Source organism: Phyllostomus discolor, chromosome 9 (genome assembly GCF_004126475.2).
Source record: "Phyllostomus discolor isolate MPI-MPIP mPhyDis1 chromosome 9, mPhyDis1.pri.v3, whole genome shotgun sequence".
NCBI lineage: Eukaryota > Metazoa > Chordata > Mammalia > Chiroptera > Phyllostomidae > Phyllostomus > Phyllostomus discolor.
The window spans coordinates 93,254,526-93,276,607 of NC_040911.2; the positions used below are offsets into that span (position 1 = coordinate 93,254,526).

The 22,082-nt window shown below is 52.1% G+C and overlaps 1 protein-coding gene across 11 annotated transcripts in view; it reads right to left on the reverse strand.

Moving 5' to 3' along the window:
- The window catches only part of PTPRT (protein tyrosine phosphatase receptor type T), a 944,823-nt gene extending 923,196 nt beyond the window's left edge, over positions 1-21,627 (reverse strand). For all 11 annotated transcript variants that reach the window (XM_036009848.1, XM_036009845.1, XM_036009847.1 and 8 more), the window contains exon 1: positions 21,389-21,627. In XM_036009848.1, coding sequence (XP_035865741.1) covers positions 21,389-21,476 — 88 coding nt within the window. In that variant the 5' untranslated portion in view covers positions 21,477-21,627. The remainder of the gene's footprint in view (positions 1-21,388) is intronic.
- Positions 21,628-22,082: the final 455 nt, after the last annotated feature.

The following is a 22,082-nucleotide window of genomic DNA, read 5'->3' on the forward strand; positions in this document are numbered from 1 at the left end:
TGAGCAGAACATAACTGCTCCCCACTTACATTCAAGTGGGAGAAACAAACTAATAAAGAAAGAAATTAATACCTTCGGTTCCTGACACTACTAACATATCAACATATTCGAGCTCACGTGGACAGAAGGAGCGGTAACGGAGCAGAGATTAAAAAGGAGCAGCACGTTTAGCAGTGAGAACAGCAAGTGCAAAGGTCTGAGATGGGCACAGGTCCCCTCTGCTCAAGGTGGGAAAAGAAGGCCATTGTGGCTAGATCAGGAGCGAGCAAAGCCCTTCTGTAAAGGGCCGAACAGTAAGTACTTCAACCTTTGCAGGGTCCAGAGTTTCCACTACAACCAGAGTAGCCCCTTTTACCCGCAGGGGGTACGTCCCTAGTCCCCCAGTGGAGGCCCGAGGCCTCAAACAGTACCGAGCCCCACACACACTGTACTGTGTTTTGTCACACACAGACATGCCTGTGACCAAGTTTAATTGATAGATGAGGCACAGTAAGAGATCAACAATAATAAAGCATACCAATTGTGATAATATACAAAGATGAAAAGTAAGTAAGTGACCCTTGGGCTATTATTAAGTAAACTGAGGGTTCCTTGAGAACGCAACGCAATAACTCGTCAGCTAATCTAAAAACGGAGACAGCCACTAAGTGACTGATGGGCGGTGGGCACCCACTGTGTGGATGTGCTGGACAAAGCCACGATTTGTTTCTGGAAGTTTCCACTGAATATTTTTAGACTGCGGACAACGGTGGGTCACAGAAACCGCGGAACCCAACTGCACCCAACTCCACCCTTCCAAAATAACTTCTTTATGGATGCGGAAATTTGAATTTCATACTGTCTTCCGGTGGTAGAAACTGCTCTTCTTTTGCTACCGACCATGGAAAAACAGAAAAGCCGATCTCAGTTCCCAGACCACACACAGCCGGGTGGCGGGCAGCTGTGGCCCCCGGGATGGGGTTCGCTGGCCCCTCGGCCAGACTCAGGTAACGAGGGAGGAGCGGGGCGGGGTGAGAGACATTATAGGAGCCAGATCTTCGAGGCGAGAAGCAGGGGTTTGGGCTGGGGCTTTATTCTAAGGGCAGGCGGAGTGGTCTGAAAGAGGAAAGGGGCGTGGTCTGATTTATGTTTTTAAAACATCACTGGGGCAGTTGTGCGGCGACTCTGAGAGCGTCATCAACTTTCTCGGAAAAAAATGTGTCAACAGGAAGCTGAGCACCGGCCTCTCGATTAAGGAGTCAGGAGCAAACCACCTCCCCACCAAAAGCTCTATGGATCCCTTGGTTTCTCCCTGTATCCGAATCACTGAAATGTTTTTTGTTTGTTTGTTTTTAATGTTGATTCTCAATCCATAATGTTAGAGTCCCCTGCTGTCCTCCATCACCGAGCTCGGCCTTGGAGACACGAGGTTTAAGGATGCGTTTCTGCAGCCCTTGCGGGGTCATTCCTTGTACTCCCTTCACAGCGGAAACCGCCGGGCCAGCAACAAGTGGCAGCGAGAGAGCCGACACCCCCGTACACCTAACAGGCCGCAGACGGATTACCATGCATGCTGGCATTTTCACATTTCCATTTTCAGCTCAGCTTTATAACGTAAGAGAAAACTGAAAAATTCAATCACAGCTAATGCAGGCAAAGACGGTCGGAAAGAAAAACCGTCCTTGTGGTTGGCAGGGGTCAGAGTACAGGGCTTCGGAATGGCTTTACGGAGTCCGAATTCAACACTGGGGGACATGCACCGATAATGAGGAAAAGCACAGTTCCCCGCCCCCCCCCCCCCCCCCCCCCGCCAAATTCTAACTTATGTGAAAGGAAAGCCTGTCAAGGCACTTGGCCCTTATGGGCTTTGCCATGCTTCTCTGGCTACCCTTCTGCATCCCGACTTCCCGCATCCCCTCTGGAGCCTAGTCTGACCTTCATACCTGCTCGTAGACTGTACTTGAACTCCCGACACTGAACTTGGCCCAGTGGCCCAGCTCCAGCTAACCCTGCCCCCGCCCATGGAGAAAAAGGGCCCCCATGTCAGTCGACTCCAGCAAAGCCCTTATCCCTGAAGCCTTGTGTTCGAAGTCCAAGGCTCTGGACCCTTATGAGCGCAGACAAGATCCGGGCTTGTTTCCAAACCTTGGCTCCCTCACCTGCCCACTTCTCGGGGTTAGGGTGGGGGTGCAGGGAAATCACGTACTGCAAGCCCTCTGCAAGACGCTTGGTAAGCCAACGCAGGTGAACAGGTAACCAGATCAAATTCCCTTGAGCTGTCCCCTCCCTCTCGTGCAGTCCCTTGGATAAATCTCAATCTCCCCCATCCTCAGAGAAGCAGAGCTCTTCGTGTCGAGGCTCTGGAGAATACGCAAAAGGGCAGGTTATGAGACGTGGGTCTGTGGCAGGCCAACTTGGAGGTGGCCCCCAGTGATCCTCACCTCCCAGCGCTCCTGCCGTGACGTAACCCCGCCCCCCAGAGCGTGGGCTGTGGGCTGGACTACTGACTACCTTCTAACCAGCCAGAATATGCTAAAGTCTATATAAATACATACATAGATGATGTCATGCCTGTGATCAAGTAAACCTGTGGCTCTGTCTTGCTGGCTGACTCTCTCCCTTGCTGGGGAGATGCAGCAAACCACGGTGCTGAGAAGGCCCATGTAACAAGGGCCCCAGAGTGGCCTTTGGCCAATAACCACAAGGAGGTGAGGCCCTCAGTCTGGCAGCCTGCAAGAAACAATGCTGCCAACAGCCACGTGAGCTTGGCGACAACCTGGCCCCAGTCAAGCCTTCAGATGTGACCGCAGCCCTGGTTGGTCAGCACCTTGGCTGCAGCCTCGCGGGAGACCCCGAGCCAGAGGACCCCAGCTCAGCTGTGCCCGGATTTCTGACCCACAGAAACTGTGAGATAACTAATGCTTTTGGTGGCGTACGAGGTTTAGTAAGTGTTATTTTTTAAGTGGTTACCTTTGTGGTGACTTTTTAGGGAGAGGCAGTTAGCTAACAGAGGGCCCACTCCAATGTGACTTTCTCAGGTCATCCTAGTCCAGCAGCCACCGGCAGTCACCTCTCCACACGCCTCCAACGGCATCATACGCAGCTTTCACAGAGTTAGAAGAACAGATTGGCCATTGATTTCTTTCAAAGAACCACATGATTAAACCCGTCTCGATCCCTCTTCTCCAACAAAGGGGCACCATTTGCCAAATCTTCCTCTTTGACCCAGGAGACAAAGAGGAGTCAAACCTGGCAGGGCATCTCTGCAGCCGGTGGAGGGGGGGGGGGGGTGCTGTCAGCACTCTGCCTGGCTGTCCCCCACCCCCACCCCAGGGACACGGTCAGGGGGCTCTGAGCCACGGCTGCCCCGTCCACCTGGATAGGACGGGCGTCTGAGGGAGTCACAGGGAGGCTACGCTTTGGTGGCTTATTCTGTCATTGCTTTCTGTCAAGTCTCTATTCCACAGCAATGTTTTCCCAGGCTGGTATGAATTTCTCTTGGCAAATAAAAGTTATTTTTAACAAAGAGCCGGAGGCTGAAAACCTGCTCCCCCAGAAGAGTGAGGTGAGGCAAAATCAAAGGAGTCACAGGAAGGAGAGAAGCAGCATCCTCCTCCAAGTAAAGGCCATCTGTCCTGCCCCACGACCGTCCCCTGCATGCCAGTCTGGGCCCTTGGCCCGCTCCTTCTTTTCACCTGGACTCTTCTTTATGCATTTACTCCCGCCTGCCTGTCCTCCTCCACTATGCCTTCATTCACACTGCGCCCCAGAAAACTTGCCTTCGTGATGACAGAGCTTTCCAAATCACTAAGGCATGCTCTTTAATTCAATGTACTACTCCAAACGCTTAAATCCCGGGTCCATGGGGCTGAAGGCGGCATGCTAAACAGCACAGCTCATGCTTGAAGGACTGTGTCTACAAAGGCTTTAGAAATGTTCCACAAACTTCCCTTCCCTCTTACAGGGCAGGATGCGGCCACGGTGCACAACCCCAGGTGCAAAATCTAAAACGCAGGTTTCAGCCCCCGTGTGCCCTTGGGTTGGTGCCTTAATGCATCTAAGATTCTGCCTCCCATCTGCAAAGGGGAGGTAGCATTTATTAAGAGCAAGGATTAAAATGCAATGATGTGCCTGAAAATACTGTGCAAAGCATTATAAAAATAGAATCATTGGGATTAACGGAAACAATTTAGTGTATGTGTGTGTGTGTGTGTGTGTGTGTGTGTATATCTCAGATTATCCATTAAAGATCAGATTGTATTCAGAACCCAAACCTATTTTTTTTCTCCTGGAAAAAAAATCACCTCATCATGATGGCCGATACATCTGTGGCAAAGCTGTAGGTGTGGCCTTCGGGGGCCTATCCGAGGAGAGTAGCATCCCTGCCCACGTGCCCAGCAGCTCCGGCTACCGAGTGTACTGAGCTCGCACTGCTGCTGCTCAGGATTCTCTTCTCTCGCAACCAGACCATGGCCCTGGTCCTTCCCACCACTGCAAGCAAGCCTTCCAGGGCAGCCAGTCTCCTCCTTCCTCCTCCACCCTCTGGGCTCGGAAACCAAATACAAGCCTGTCTGTAAAGATCTGGACACGATGTGGAAGCTACAGCCACAGTTGGAGAGGCTGAGGGCTCTCCCTTGGTCAAAGGACAAGAGCTTTGTGTGGCTTTAGCATCTGGTTGGTAGCCTAAGACTCTTTAGCTTCTTTCCAGGTTCTTCGCAGCACCCTAGGAGGTGGGCTTCTTAACCAGGGAGATTTGGGAGGAGAAGGGAGCTTTTACACAATGTCTGATACATGTAGTACCACTTACTGTTTCTGCACAGGACCTCGCTCCCGCCCCACTGCTTGCACAGACGTGAATCTACGCGCGAAATATTCAACAACGGTGACGGCCGTGGATGCATCTGATATGCAGAGGAAATTCCCACTGAACAGTGATGGTGATTCTCACACCAGGTACTCACTGTCTCGCACGTGCTACTTCACACGATGCCCATAAGCATCTACAACACAGGCGCTATCATCCCCTACTTTCTAAAAAAGAAATTTAAGGCTCAGAGCCATTAACTAATTTGCGCAAAGACAAGCAGCTGGTAAGCGGGATGATTAAGGATCCCAGCCAGCCTGACCCCAAAGCTGGTCCAGATGGGAATGAGAATGTTTCCAGAGCCTGCTGTGGCTTGAAGTTACGCTATCGGTTTCTCCTCACGAAGAGCAATCAATTCTAAAATCCACCTATTAAATTGAGACTTACCACGATTCACACATGAATTACCAATTCTCAGAAAAATTCTCAGAAATGACTGTTATTTATCACTTGCCAGGTATTTTCTATGCATCACCTAAAATGGTCACCACCCCCCTGCCGGACTGGCAGAATTATCCCCGTGGACAGATGGGGAATCTAGGCTCAGAAAGGTCCAGTAACTTCCCCAAGGACACACAGCCAATAAGTGGCAGGGAGCTAGGTTTCAACTCCAGTCCCTTGGACTTCAATGCCTATTCTCTTTCCAACTTGTTGAGTGAGCCAAGATAAAATAATACTGCATTTCAAGGCAAACTACTTTTTATGATATAACCAATCTTTGCAACTCAGTAGATTCTTCTGAATCTTGCACCACTTTGGAAACTGAAACAATCCCGGCCTGGAAGTGAGCACAGGGTGACTGAAACCTGGATTTGGCCCGTGAATTGCTGTCACGTTGGGCATGTCCCACAGCTTCACTGACACTGCATTCCTTTACAGTGACCCCGTTTCGCAGAGACCGGACTCTCATTAAACGGGGTAACGTGGGACAGGCTGCGTGTGCCGTGGTCCCCGACACACACACGCATGCATGGCACTTCCAGTGTTCTTCCCCTTAATTCATCAATTACTATTTTCCTTTAAAAATGGAATTGTGGGTTGGGATGTCAGATTGACAGGTTTATGATAAACCAGCCATTATTGTATGAGAGAACACAGAATCTTCAAATCACGATGAAAACTGCTGACAGTGACTGTAGCAATCCCCTCATAGCCACGCGTTTGCCAACACCGAGTGAGTGCTGTGCACAGGGACAGCGCTGGGCAGGGAAACCTGCAGCGGACAGAACAAAGTCCTGGCCACCGTGGTGCTTAAATTCTAGTAGAAAAGAGTCAGAAAATAAACACTTAAATTAACTTAGCTCTGGCTGGTGGGGGGCCTGCAAACCAAAAGGCCGCCTGCTCCATTCCCTTCCTGGTCAGGGCACGTGCCTGGGTTGTGGGCCAGATCCCTGTGTGGGGGTATGGGAGAGGCAGCCAATCAAAGTGTCTCTTGCCCATGGATGTTTCTCTCCCTCTCCTTCTCCCTTCCCCTCTTTCTAAAAATAAATAAATAAAATCTTCAAAAAAATGTAAAAACTAAGAGAATCAAGTGCTATGAACAAGCAAAGCAAAGAAGCTCCTTCTCATCTGGCTAAGATCGAAACTAACCTCCAAGCCACAGCATGAACTTGAGTGGCCAAAGGCCTCACACGACATTAATGATGTATCACTGCTCCCTAGACCAGCAGTTCTCCAATTTTCCTGTGGATCAGAAGCACCTAGAGGGCTGGTCAGAGCACGGATGCTGGGCCCCGCCCCCCAAGTTTATGACTCAGTAGGTCTGTGGTGGGTCATGGGAATTTGCAATGAGAAAAAGTTCCCAGGCGGGGCTGGTGCCCTGGGCAGCACATTGTGAGACCAACCACCATTGAGAAATATCACCATAATGGAAAGCAGTGAGACACAGACAGTGGGGGATAAATACCCCAACCCCTCTCCTCCTGCCTTGTAGTCTCCTGCCAGTGATCCCCATCTGCTAAACACAGTCAGAAACCAGAAGGCAAAGGAGTCGTGCCTCCTGGGACTCAGAGCAGTGCGGAGAAGGACTCCATGAAAGCAACCCCTCCCCTTACCCCTTTGCAAAGTGAAGCATGCTAATGGCCTTCCCCTGTCCCTCATCACTAGCTGTCTCAGCATCCCAGGCGAGCTCCCTTAAACTCAACCCACCCCGCCACAAACAGTCCCTCGTCCAAATCTCTTGACACGTTGGAGCTGAATCCTGCATTCCGTCAGGATCCAGACAGGGGCACCGCCAGGCCCCAGACAGCTCCTCTAGGGGTGGTATTTTCAGAAATTGACAAAAGCTAGTCTATTTCTTCCAACAGTGACATCTATAAAATGCAAATCAAATATCAGATCAGCTTTTTTCTGCTACATGAATATGAATTATGTACACAGCTTGCAGGAGCCTGCACAGCGCATGCAATCGGACGACTCTGAGAGAGCCGAGTGGGCATGAGAGTGACCAATCCATCCTCGTTTGCCAGGGACGGTCCTGGTTTTAGCGCTGAAGGCCCCACACGCTGGACATCCCGGGACAACTGGTCACCCCAGCCGTGTACGCTTTGCTCCGCTGAGCTCGGGCAACACGGCTCCGGCAAGAGCGCCACCGTCGAGAATGGCGAGCATTTACTGACAAGCACTTCCCCCGAGCCTGGCCCCACGCTGCGCATTCCACATCCATCACTTCATTGATTTCTCACAGCCGCCCTGCAAGCAAATCGTTCTTATTGGCCTCATTTCACAGATGATAAAATTGAGACTCACAGGGCTCAAATAACTTGTTCAAGGTCACACAGCTTGTAAATAGCACAGCACTGGCTTGAACCCCCACAGCCTGAGATCAGACTTTTAACCACTACGGTTTCCTTCATGACAGAGCAGATGGGTCCACCTGCCCCTGACCTGCTTCCACAAGAGAAACAGCCAAGAACTACCAAAGGTCCCAGTAGGAACCAAGCTCAGAAACCGCAGTCAGAAGAGCAGAAATTGACACGACACATTCTTTATTGTAGGCGCCCAGTGAAAAAGTTGATGGCAAGCATTTCCGTGCCTTTGGAAAATTGGAGAGAAAAATTATGCAAGCCCCTATATTGCAGAATCAAATATTCTTACAGCAAAATCTGTGATGATCAACACCTGAGGCATCCCACAAGTTCAGGGGCAGTCCTACCTGACGGCAGAGGCTTCAGCCTCTCCTTTGTAAAACTGGAATGACAAGCACCTCTCTCAAATACACAGGGTGGCTACCCTGTGGGTTAAATGAACTCTGTTAACTACGTCCAATCCAAAAGTGGTTTCCCGAAATGTTTTGTTTGCTGCAGATGCAGAGGTCTAAAGACCGTGGTCCGAGATGCAGCCTTCACCCCATCTGAGTTCCCGGAGGTGTGGCACCTGCAGCTACGGGGCCCCCAAGGTGCGACCAAGCGGCAGCCACATCTAGGGGCTCACTGTTGTTCCAGGACAAGTGAAGGTCCACCCCTCAGAACTCTCCTCTTGTAAGACTGGGACAGTTACAAGTTATTTGGAAGGGAAATGAGACATTTTCTTGGAAAGACAGCCCCTCTCTCCCATACCTCTTACGGCCATAGAAATCTCCTGACATTCAACATCATGTGCTGGTTATGAACTTGGACTCTGAAATGAGGCAAACACAAGTGTGACAGTGGCCAAGACCTTGCCCCACCATGAAACCAATTCTCTTATCTGATATATGAAATTGTCATGCCTGTGTCATGGGATGATTATGAGAATTAACCAGAGTCGTACAACTCCCCCAAAGGAATGCTCATTAAAAATGCTGAAGGAAGCCTTTCCACCCAGGAATTTTAAATAGGATCTGAATTTTTCCCCTGAGCACAAATTTAGCACAGCATTTGATACAGCGTGAACCAGAGACAGGAGACAACAGTGGCTAAGAAAACACATCCCAGCCTCAAATCACTCAGGTTCAAGTCCTGGCTCTACCCCTCACTAACTGTGTGACCTTGAGCTTGCTACTCAACCACTCTGTGCCCCATTTTTTACGATAATTATACCCATATAATAGGACCCTTACGAAGACTCCATAAGCCTTTGAAAAATGTCTGGCTTATTATAAGCATCTGGAGTCTACAACAACGCCAGGGTTTGCTATTTGGCAGTCATTTCCTTTTCTGTATTTATTCCCCTGGAGTTCGGTTTGAATTCTTCATGCTCGGCAGACATACCCAGGTGCACCTGTGATTTTTCATAACTTTTGAATCTGGTTCCCTCTTATTATTCCCCTCTCATCCATCACTTTAGCAAATGACTTGTCATCTCCTTGTATTGTCTGCTTTCCATTCCAACACGGGCCCAATGCTCCTCTCTGCTGTGTACTCTTCTGGGTTAAGAAACCTCCATCCCAGGAGGGCGGAAACCCTGCTGTTGTGTTCTAACACCGACAGTTAAACTGGGGCTGCCGTGGGACGGGAAAACCCTGGAAACAGAGTCCGTTTCCTCTCCTGGACCTGGAACTTCACAACTTACTCCTTTGGAACAAACCAACCATGGGTGGCATCAAACAACAAAACTGATTAATCAGGAAAGGGCAGATCTTTCATGTACTTAATCTCTATCAAAGATCTCCAATGTTTTGATTCTCAGGGTGGGGGAAGTCAAATCTTAAGGTCAGAGACTTGAACTCCAGCCCTTAAGAACCACAGAAGTCATTTCACAGTGGGAAAACTTTGCTAAGGTTCAGAGTATCTCCAAACATTGCAAAGGTGGTGTGACATTACCCCCTATGCCCAACGTGCCTTTCTGGGGCCCTGAGAACACCCAAGGCCAAGGGCTGTCCCATGGAGGACTCTCTGCACTTTCTCCACGGAGGCCCCAGGAGGGGGGAGTGTGGGAAGGGGATGGACAGTGGCTAATAAGGCCCCTCCATCGGGACCCCAATCGCCCTGGCTCAAACGTCTCCCTGCACCTGAGACACGACTCTCTCCCTCTCTCCTTCTAACTAGATGCAGGTGTCTTAGAAGTCCCCGCGGAAATCATCATTCCAGCCTTTGAAAGAAGGTTCTCCATATAGAAAATAAGACCTAACTTGTTACAAAAGAATGATGGATGAAAACAGTACATATGTTTAAAATCTCGATCATTTGCACATGACTAGCAAATATGGGGTTGGCCAAAAAAATCCATTTAGTTTTTTTCCATAAAATAAATGACACGTTTTTCATATAATGCTTGAAATAATAAAGAATACACCAAAAAATGTTGCCTATTTTCTTCCATCTTCAATATTAAAATGGCTACGCAAAAATTCACCAATTTTGATCAGTTTTTTTAATGCATGCTGGTATGACAGCTGTCACAATACAATCCATTCAAATTGTTTTTGAATGAAGTTAAAGACAACTAAGCACTACTACAGCCATCGTAAGGAAAAAAAATAAGACTTTTTTGGCCAACCCAATATTAAACTCCAAGAGTTTTCCTTTTTAAGGCAGTAACTTGAAGGCAGACATTACAAAGAGAAATGTAATTAACACCTAGTGTTCTTCTCTATTAAGAATTATCAACCGATTTTAACAAATTTTCTTAGCATGTTCCTCTTTTCAAATGAAACAGAGTATTACCACTCTAGCAAAATCGCCCTTTATCTACCACCCCAGCCCCGTTTCTGCCCACACCCCTTCTGAGGAGGGCAGCCTCCCATTCCGCATTCTGGACTGACATAAACATACTGGTCTGACCATTAATACGCTTTTGATTGTTATATCCATGAAATTGGCACTTTTTTCTTCTTCCCACAGAAGATGGTCGAGCAGATGATGTGTTCGGTCCGTGAACCAGAAGAGCCTAATATTTGTAAATACCCCTTAACAGACGCTCGAATTTGCAGCATAAGCTCTCCCAGAATGCTTAGGAGAGGGCAGCAGCCCAGCCAAAAGCCCGCCCCTGGGCTCCAGCAGGACCCTGCCGGTGCCGAAGGTGTCACTGCGAACTGTGCACCCCATTAGGGGACCGGGAGCCAAGGAGGTCAGCCAAGGCCTGCCCCGTCCACCACCTCTCCGTGGGGCCACCTCACTCCCGTGACACCCCGCATCCTTAGCTAAAGTGCATCGGGGATTTATGAACGTTTGAGAGCACGTGCCAGGGCTATGCCACATCAGCTGCCACCCACGTGAAACGATGCCATTGGTGTCACTGGTGGGATGGGCATACAGAGCTCGCCATCGGGGCCCGAGTTCAGTCAGGGACCCGAGTGCCAAAGTAGGGAACAGTGAGTGAGACATGCCTGGACCAGGGGAATTTGGCAGGAGGGGTGGAGTGGGGCGGGGTTTGTCCGCTGCTCCTCGCCCTCCGGCCACTTGGACCTAACACGTAATGCAGATAGATGGCTGAGCGAAGGGCGAGGAACCCACAGCCAGACTCCTGGGGCCTTCTGTATGAGGTCTGACCCAAACTCTGCAGATCACACAGGGAAGCCCCCCCCCCCACGCAGACTGTGAAAAGGGAACCTGGGGTGGGGGAGGTGCCAGGAACTCTGCAGCTCCAAGTGGGGCAGGTGGTCAGTGACTTTCCAGGGGGGAGTGCCAGCTGCTGAGGTCTGGGGGTGAGAGGCAATGGGAATGGAACTGAGAAAAGCTTTGCAAATTGCCGAGCCAGCTCTCCGGGGAGACCAGTAACGACGTGCTTCTTTGGCGCACAGGTGAGTGGGAATGCACGCACGCTACCTGTCTTTTGTGCAGGAAGAGGCAGAGATAACAAAGGTCAGGAAGCTCTGACTTGATTCCCCGCCACTGAGAAAGTGGCCAACAAGGACAGTGGTCCCAAAGTAAGCAGGACGCGCTGTTTTAAAATGTGTGCACGTCTTTTACAGACAATGGCGACCTTGGAACTCCGGGATTTGTTCAGGGTCATGCGCTCCTCCACCAAAACTGGTGTTCCGAGGGTCGAGTCCCAGGAAGCACATTCCACCTGGAACACCCACCCTCTGTGCAAAAAAATTTAGAAGACGTCCCTGAGATGGAAAATTTGCATTGATTAGCATACAACAAAGTTTTCTAAACTTCTGTGTGCAGCTCTGGTGGTGTGGTACTTGGGCTCAACTCAGGTGTTGGCATGTTAGAGCTGAGTGTTGCGGTAGGTGAAACTTACGTTTCCTCTTTTTCCGGGAGGTTCCACAGTTCCTCCGTAAACTAAATTTAAATGGCCTCCAGACAATGCAACCCAACTGTTCGAGAGCTGCCCTTCCTTCGTTCCAGACAGTTTTCAGAGGGAGAGAGAACCACCCTGAACTGCAGCCAGCCGAGATGCAGTGCAGAGGCTGGCGATGCTCCCGCCTTCTGAAAATAGCTGATCGGGACTCCCACTGCTCCCCCAACCCCTACCCTTACCCCCCCCCCCGCCCCCCAGTTTGAAAGAGGTTAGAATCTTGGCTTAAAGTCTTGGTTTCCGAAGTTTCTGAGCCGAAAACGGCTCCCCCCACCCCAGTACATGCACATCTTAATGAAAAGATGAAAAAAGAAAGCAAAGGTGAAGGGAGAGTAAGTGGATAACACCCAGCAAAGATTTGCTGAATAAAAGGGAAAAATAACAGTAAAAACGCCCGGAGCTCAGGATCTGGAAGTAGGAGAAGTGGACACGGAAATGGCTTTGAACTCGCGCAGGTACCGCGGGCTGGAATGGGGTCCTTGACACAGTCCTGCACAGGCTGCTCTGCGGGCTCCACGGACCCACCTGAGGCAGCCCTGCCCGGGGCACTGGGAGCTACACCCCCCTCACACATGCAGGGGTGTGCACCTCCCAGCCTCGCACAACCTGACTCAGCAGGATTGAGACAACAGTAGGTCCATGAGAAAGTGCTCAAACACCCAAGGCCCTGCAGGTGGGGGCCAGACACTCCCCCAGGGCAAATGGAGGGCCCACTCAGGGTGTCCTGGCTCCCCCTTCCCCAAGGTCACCCTGTGGAAATGACTTCAAAAGGACCTGGGGTTAGGGCCATCATACATTGGTGACCCTCCGGCCTAAATACCGATAATGCAGAGACAAGCACAATGGGGACCTTTGGAATGACAACCACCAGCACCCCCAGCCCAGCACAGGTAAATTCCTGAAGCAGGCCCCCGCCAGGAATTCCAAGGTCCGGCCTGCCCACCTGGATTCCGGCAGAACCATCCTCCGCTAGAAGAGCCCGTGGCCCCAAGGCTGAAGGGACACTGCGGCGAGTTTCCTCTGTAATGACTGCAGCAGCCCTGGGAGTGCGGGAGGGACACAGCTTGGTCCCTGTGACCGTCTGTATGTTTACATTAAAACTCTCCACCACTGTCACTTCTTACATCCTCAATGTTAGTTTTCCAGGACAAACACCCTCTGGAAATGTGTCCAACAGGTCTAAAAGAAGTCCTAATTTTTACAACTGGGGAGTCCAAATGTGATAAAAATATTAAATTGCAGCTAAATTATCCTGTAGCCTTAATCTGTTTGGTGTTTTTTGTGAGCTGGTTCTTGTGAAATCTACATACTAGAGTGAAAGATTTATAGTCTTATAACAACATAACAGTTCTTCAACTTTGAGGGTAAAGTTTGAAGCTTTCTGATGGGTCTTCCTAGTAACTCATTTTTACTTTCTGACATTCCTAATTAACTTCTTTAAGGTGTGAGCTAAGTGAATGCTGAGATAGTAAATCTCTCTTTTCAAAGGTCTTTAGAGAGTAAAAGCGTGACACCGAGTTAACACTCATGCCCAAAATAATAAAAAGAGTTAAGAGACTTGGACCCACTGTAAAAGCGACACTTGCACTTGCCTCGTGGATCCGAGGCTCCTATACTGACTGGCCCGGGCTTCACGCCGCTGCGGCCAGCTGGCGGCTCCTGAACTGGCTCCCCGTGACCCCCACCTCCCAGGGGGGGCAGGATTCCAGCCCTCGTGTGATCTTCTCCCCTTGAGCGTGCGCTGGACCTGTGACTTCCTCCCAACAAACAAAACACGGCCAATGCAATGAGATGTCACTTCTAAAAACTAGGGTACCAAAGCCAGACTCCGGCCTTGCTCACGCCCTCTCCTGCCCTCTCCTGCCCTCTCCGTGGCGTTGCCTGCTCTGCTGAAGCCAGCTACCCTGCTGTGAGGGCGGGGCCCCTCTGGCAGGGGACTCAGGCTGTCTTCGGGCCAGCAGCTCCTGAGGAACTGAGGCTCTCAGGCCAGCAACCGAACCCTCCCAAGAGCCACCGGAGTGAGCCCAGAAGCAGATCCCTCCCTGTTTGCACTGTGCTGACCCGCAGCCCCAGCAGGCGCCTGATTGCATCCTGTGACTCACCCAGAACCAGGACCCTGCTGTGGCCACACCCAGATTCCTGATCCAAAGAAATGATCCAAAGAAAGCCACTACGTTTGGGGGTGGCGGGGGGGTGGGGGCCTTGTTTGTTACACAGCCGGCGATAATTAACAGAGTCAGTCTCCCTCTAGGGAGACTAGGATTTGCTCCTCTTCTTTTCAGAAAGTCGGTGCCCAAGACACATGGGCGGATGAGACTCAGCTGGACCCAGGCATTTAGGGGTCAATCCCAAATTACTCTTTAAAAAAAAAAGAAAGAAAGAAATGGTGACATCAGTGTCTAAGTTATCCTCTAATTTAAGCACAGAGTATGACAGTGTCAAAAGCATCCTTCATTAGAATACGTTCTCCTGCTCAAATCAATTTTAAAAAGTCAAAGAGACACACGGTCGCACATGCATGCCGTCTAAAATATCCCTCTTTTTCTGCCTCCGACACCAGCAGCGGCCCCCGCTGTGTTCTGCTTGACTCCGGAGTTCACACAAAATGCCACAACGTGCACCTCCGTCTCTGATGTCGCCACCAAAAAGGGACCGGGGCTCTTTAAAAAAAATGAATAAGTGACCACGGGTTTGGGAGAGGAAACCTAGAGGTGAGGCTGAAGATCCCGCTCCCCAGGAAAATGAGCTCGCTCTCAAAGACGCCCGCAAGTGGTGATAACGAATCCAACCGGGCCGACCCGCGACCGTCTGAGCAGCAAAAATAGGCCGTAATTACAGTCAATCAAAGCTCGTCCGAACCTTCTTCCAAAGCCACTCATTCATGATGATCAACCCTAAGTGCCCTTTAAGAAGTTCTCCTTGCTGGCATGAACCCATTAACTCACGCTCCGTTCCGAAGAGTCAAATGCAGGATGAAACGCAAGGATGAATAAAAAACCGCCCCCGTGAGTCAGGCGAGGACCAAGAGAAACAGGTCTGTGGTCTTGGGATTGGCCTTGGAACCACCAGGATGGAAGGAGAGTAACGCAAAGCTGGGGAGACCTGGAAGGAAATGGGGCTGTCCGGGGTTCTGGGCAGCTGGCTCTGGGAGTGTCGGGGGCAGCACTGTGTCCTCGCCTGGATGAGGACGAGCCTGGAGGTACCGAGAAAGTCCGAGGTTCACAAACACCTGTTTCAGAACAGGACATGGGCCACCAGTGTGATGCTCTTCCGGGGAGCCCCACACAAAGGCTGAGAAAAGGCAGGGACCGAGCTTTTTCTCACCTCTGGGAGCTGCTCGCCCTGTTGGTAAACAAAGGGGCCAGACATATGTGGCCTCTGCTCCTGAGGCAGGGCGGGGGGAGGGGGGCACTTCTCCTCTCCTGTGAAATGTCTACATCCTTGGCTTCATGAGAAGGAAAAAGGACAGTCTGTCCCCTCCCCCCACCAGTCCCTACCCCAGCAAAGCACTCCAGGCACAAGGTATTCACATCTTCAATGTCACAGGCGCTGCCAGATTTAGCGCTCAAAGAAAGCTGTTTCAGTATCCACGGCTCAACAATGAGCACCTAATTGCTCAGATCCCTTTCAACACTTGATAGCCTTAAACTTTTTCATTTTTGCCAAACTGCTGAAGGGAAAGAAATGTTAGTTCATTGATTTAATTCACAGTCTAAAGAGAGAGAGAGGAAAACAACCAGAAAATAATGCCTTTCAAAGAACGAATGCAACCAACTATTTTGGAAACTGGCAAAGGAGAAGTAATAGTAATGCTGTTTACCAGGGGCCTGTTTCGTGCCAGGAACACAGCTGGACAACGGCCAGCAGTTATCTCTGGCTCTCACGGCACCAAGGCACTGCCGTGCCCACTTTTACAGCTGCAGAAATATGGGCTCCGAACGGAGGAGTAACTTAGCAAGGACACGTCGCAGGCTGGGAGCCAGGGTTGATATAGTTACCACCACCATCGTCACCACCACCTTCCAGTTTTCAAACCTTTCTGTCACTTCAGAACATTTTCTCTATGAATCGCCACTCCCCTGCCCAGCGCCAGGCAACCACCGATCTGCTTTCTGTCTTGACAGGCTTGCCTTCTCTGAATATTTCCTACACCACGTAGAGTTCTGCATCTGGCTTCTTCTGCTCGGCACAGTGCGTTCTCAAGTTCGTCCGTGTTGCGGCACGGGTCAAGAGTTCATTTCTTTTTGTTGCTAGTCCTGGTCCACTGGGTGGGTTCACCAGCGGGGGGTCACTTGGATTCGTCCCAGTTTTCCGCTGCTGTGACTAACGCTGCTGCGAGCATTCACGCCTGTGTCCCAGTGTGGACACATTTCCAGTTCCTGCTGGGCACACTCCTGCAAGTGCAGTTGCTGGATCCTGTGCACGTGTGTGTTTGACTTTTTACCTAACCCGCCAACCTGCTTCCCAAAGGGGCATCACCATCTTCTGTGCCCTCCAGCATCAAATAGGCATGTTACGCTGTGTGTTCAAGAAGCTGGAAAGACTTTATTCCACTCAGGCCCCGGTGGACGTGGGCGCGGGTGCACACACGTCAGACAGCAGCTGGAGTCGGCGTGAAGTGGAAAGAAGTCTGTGACCCTTTCACGGGTCACGTCGCCGTGTCGACGGCGGGTCAGGGAGGGCTCTGAGCGGCCGTCCTCTGTGCGCACACCGAGGACGGGCCACGTAAAATAACGCCGCCATTTGGGATCGAAGGGGCCAAACGGTCACCATGGCTCAATGGCCCCTTCTCTTTCCCCAGCTCTGCCTTTCTCAGTTAATTCACATTCATTCTCACCTTCCACAGCTGACTTCCTGGGATCTGGGACTACCATCTTCTCCGGGTCCCTCTGTACCTTCTTTACTACCTGAAACTCTTCCTAACAGATAACAAATAACTGATACGGTCATGTTCATTCTTCCCTCTTCTAGGCAAACAGAAGTGTCCAGCAAGCCCACATCAAACCTCGGAATCTCACGACCCTGGCAGGTCACTGGGGCCCACCTGCACATGACACCTGTGATCGCCACTGCCTCTCTGGCTGCATCTGAATGTCATGATTCCATTTTAAAAATCCATAGTTTTCTTCTCCTCCTCCAAACCAGTTTGACTCCATTCGATAAGATTTCAGAAACATTCGCAATGCTTTCTAACACCCACTCAGTGTTGTCTTCTGGCCCCGCGCGCCGAGGGGCCTGCAAATGCTCCTGCACCTGTCGGACATGGTCTATCTGCAATAATCTTGTAGCTTTTTCCTCTCTTTTCTGGATCGTCACAGGCCTCCGTGTGTGCTTCCTCTTTGCTTGTTTATCAGGTGCACTAAGCATCCTTCCCCTGAATGCCCGGGGCACCATGCCCTTGATTTCCAGGTACGAGACAGAAACAGGTGAGGAGAGCCCTGAGGTAAGGAAGACGGGGTGAGGCGGGGCAGGAGGAGGCAGGGAGAGAGGATGAACCCCGCATGCTCTTCTGTTATGACGTACAACTGTGTGTTTCTTTAAATCAGTTCTCATCGAGGAAGGTAAATGTACTTAAAGCATGTCCTAGCGAAACCCCTGAATGGCCACATGTATCAGTGTCACCGGCTGGAAGATTTTGTTTCTAACAGTGGTGGCAGGGAATCAACCTCCAACAGGAAGAAACACTAGAAACCGTCACCCAAGCCCAACCACCTAACTGGCCTTTCCTGAGGGAGAGGCGGTGCCCAGGCCAGTCATGCACGAGGCTCCCCGGCGGGAGGAAGACCTGCCCCGCACCAGCCTCTCACGCGCTCTGCACACATCACCTTCGGTCCTCACGAAGCCCAGTGAGGCAGCTACGGCCGTCCTCTCTTTACCGATGAGACGCCGGGGCTCCAAGGAGGTGAATGACTGGCCCGAGCCGGCAGAGCTAGCAAGAGGGGCAGTGGCAGGATTCGAACTGAGGACCTCAGACTCCAAAGCGTGCGTCCTCGTTTCTCTAAAACAGGCTTCCTGGCGACTCACAAACTCGCCTGGACCTTCACCACGGTTGCCACGAGACCCTACCCTCTCTTCATCATCATCGATAAATATTTATCAAGGGCCCACTGCCTACATGGCTTTGCTCTTGTTTCCACAGCAACACACTGTCGGAGAGTCATGGGAGTATCCTGTGCCTGAAAGAACGATGCTGTAATGCCCCGTGATGGTGGCTCTGAAAGGTGACGGCTCCTACTACCAGGGATGCCTCTCAGCGGGCAGCTCGGGGCCTGAAGGAGCTGTGCCGAGGGGTGGGAAGCAAGGAGAGGTGAAGGGGAGGAGACAGCGAGTGGGGTTATAGCCCAAAAAGATGGTCTGCTTTCACTAGGAATGTGTCTGCAGTGGCTGCTGAAACGGAACCCAAGCCAGGTTTGCCCATGAATGGTTTCTTTTATGGGGAAACAAATCAAGCAATCCAGGACAGAAAGTAAAATTTGACGGTACTGCTAACAGCTCCCCAGAGGCGTCTGGCAGTGACCGAGTTAAATGGCTACATTGCTAACAGCTGCCACCTCAAGTCAGGCCCCTCGGGGACCCATTTTTGCTCTCAGTGAATGGATGCAGTGACCCCAGAGTAGATGGACCCACGACCCCCTTATCTGTTAAACTGTTTCCCTCTTCCCCATCCCAAAGCGTATTTTGCCACACTCTTACAGGGCTGATTTTTGATGCTTTTTTTTTTTTACTATCGTTCCTTACAAAAATCATCCTGACTCATGAAACACATCTTAGAGTAAGGAAGAAGGACCCTGCCTTCCGGTGACAGGCTTATACCACTGACTTTTGGGCACTGTGACCGACATGTCACAGCAAAACATGTCACCGAGACTGTGTCCCCAACGTAAGCTTGCAAATTCACAATTGCTCTCCAGGCTGGGAATTTTCATATTGAAAGACTACAGAGGGCACACCACTGAATTTTAAAATGTATTGTTTACCCGAACTTGACAAAAAGTTTTAAAGAAGCTACGTTAAAGGAAAGCACGCTATTTGTTGTATTTATGCTAGATTTGGATTTCATCAATTTCTGCCTTGGGGGGGGAGGAGTAAGAATATAAGTCCAGTATTAAAAGTCAACATTTGCAGCATTCCTGCATTCACAAATGCAAATGTAGGAACCTGGAGGCGAAAATCATCTAATTTACCTGGTCTAGTTAGCATTCAGCCAGCATGAATAGAGATATATACAGAAAGTCCCCATTTTTACAAATAACCGAGGCTTACAACACAACCGAATCCCACTCGTTTACAAAGCCCTTGGAACCCACGCAGTCACGTGCTAAGTAGGTGCCATAGTAGGTTTGCAGAAGCCGCCCAGCTCCGGTGGAAGGGAAAAACCCACACCGTGACTTCACGGTACACTTCTTCCTAAACCGTACTCCGGCATTCCTTTTTTCTTTCCCCTGTGTTCCAAAGAGCAAACAAAGAAGAGGTGCTGGCTCTTCACACTTCTCTAATGTTTTAACAAAAGGCTGCTGAATAAACACATTACTCATTTAAAAATTGAAAAGAAGTTCTATTCCTGAGATGAAAGCAACTCGATTTGCATTTTAACAGTTGTGGGCGAGCGCCACCTGGCGGGAGCATCCGGAAGCTGCCTGCTTTCAGCCGTGGACTCGTCCCCGAGCCGGTAAGGTTTCACCGGAAGCTACCCAAGAACGGATTGCATGAGACCCGTGGTGGAATTTTCTTTCCTTTCTTTCTTTTTTTTTTTTTTTTTTTTTTTTTGCTGTAGTTTCTTTGCCGCGGGATCGTGAGTACTATCAATGTGGGCCAGGTCGGAAAGGACTTAGAGGACAGGAAAACCTAAGTCACCAATCATGCCCGGGTCTCCAGGTCTGCCACAAGCATCCTCCTGCCCTCCCCTCCCCAGCACCCCGAACGCCGACCCCAAACCAGGCACACCAGAGTCGAACCCCATCTTCAGAACGATGTCCTGGCTGTCCCTCGTCTCTCCCTTGCTCCTCCGACCTTTCAGCGTCATGCACCTCAAAAGCAGCGTCCTGGTCGCCTAACTTCTCAGCCACGGAAACAGTCTGTCCCTTCACCTAAGTCCCACAGGCAGTTCCCGTCTTCGGTGTGGAGCAAGGGAGACCCCGTGGCATTTCCGACGGAACGTCACCCCGGCGATTCTCAGCCTCAGAGGCAGCCTGTTCAAAGAGGTAGCATTCCCCCAAAGCTCCTTTCGCCTCTGCCTGTCTTTCTTGCCTACCTCATTTCTCTCTCCGTGCGATGATACAATCGGCACCGCTGGCAGCCAGCAAGCCCAAACCGAGCCTTTCCCAAGTCCCACTGGCTTCTCTCAGCCTGTCCCTGCGATCCCAGCAGCCTCCCCTCAATGGGCCACACCAAAGCCCACTGGTGCTAAGAAACTTCAAGGTGATTTTGAACTTGGAATCATACCTCGGCCACTTCCTCCTGTCTCTCCTTCCCGCCACTGCTCTTTTGGGGGGTTCAGGACTGGGACCTGCCTGCGGTGGCATGTGGTGTGTAAGTCCCCCCGAATCATGGGGGTCTCCCGTGCATGCTAACTTACCATCAGACACACACCAGGGCAAACCACCCACCCACCCCCCGCGCTGAGCACCGCCTCTGCTCACCTCCTCCCCATGGTCAAACCCAAATGAGTCCCCCAAACTTTTCAGGAGCAGGCATGCTCACAGGTCAAAGCTACTCTGCTCGGAAGGCCTTTCCCAGGGGCGTCCATTTGCTCCGGGTAGAACCGGGGGGTAGGGAGGAGGTTAGCTGCCTGAGTCGTTAATGCAAACACCCCACAGGTGCAATGGGCAGCAGCTTAAGGGCCGGCTTCACGGGGCGCAGCCTGTTTGGAGGTAGTCGGGAGCTTCCTGTGTATCCCGGGAGAAAAGGAAAGCCACCTCCCTTGAAGCCTCGGCCTGCTGGCGACCAGTCCACCCCGGGAAAAGCGCGCGCTGCCCGAGAAGCTGCTGGGGCGAGAACGCTCCACGCCGGGCGTCGCTGCCGCTTCTCATCTCGCCGCCCCAAACACTCGAGTGACAGATTCCGACAAGTGGGAGGCAGCAAGTGGAAATATTCGCAACAACCGCGGAAAGTTACTCCAGCCCCGGGGGTTGGGGGGTGGGGCGGCCGGAAAGTAAAGCAGGGAACTTCGCCAAAGGCAGGCGGTCGCCGGACGCGAGGGGCCCGGCCCGCTGGCCCGGGCGCTCCTGGACGCGGCTGCCGGCGTCTGGGCAGGAACTCGGGCTCCGGCCACCGGGACCCGAGCCCCCCGCGAACGCGTACAACTTTCTCCTCCGAGGGTCCCGTGGCGGGTGCCCGGGCGCCCCGGGGAGGAGTGGGGAGCCGAGCGGGCGCACTCACCTGCGGCGCTCTGTGCCCCGGCGCCGGGCAGCGGCGGCAGCTGCAGACGCAGGAGCAGGCTGAGGGCGAGCGCGGCTAGGCTCGCCATCCGGGCGGCGGCGGGCGGCTCAGCCCCTTTCCGCGGGGGCCGGGGCCGGGACTGGGGCGGGCACGGGGCGGCCCGGCATCGCCGACGCGGCCGCGGGCTGTGCGCGCCCTAGGCGCCCGGCTGGCTCCGCTGGGCTCCCGGAGCTGGCGCCGCTGCGCTCGAAGCCGAGGCGCGGCGCGAACTGAGGCGGGAGGCTGGGCGGGGGCGGGACGTGCGGGGCGGGGGGCGGTGTCCCCCGAGTCCTAACGCCGCCGCCGCCGTTGCCCGCCCGGGCGCTCCGCCTCGGCCGCGCACACACCCTCGCGCGCACGCCCGCGCCTGGCACACGCCCGCGGCTGGCACACAAGGGCTCCCCCGCTCACCCTCAGCGGGGCTGGTCGGCTCAGGGCCTCTCGCAGAGTCACGCGCCTACACACGTCCCCACCCCCGCACCGACTCCTGCACCCCCATGCCCCGCAGGGTCCTGGCCTCTTCGCCCCGCGCCGCACCACGCAGCCAAGCATCGTCTGCCCGACTGGGGCGCAGGTACCGGGGGCGGTGGAGGGAAAGAGGGAGCAGCCGTTTGAACTCGGAGTGGGAGAACAGGTGAGTGGGGGGGTGGGGGAC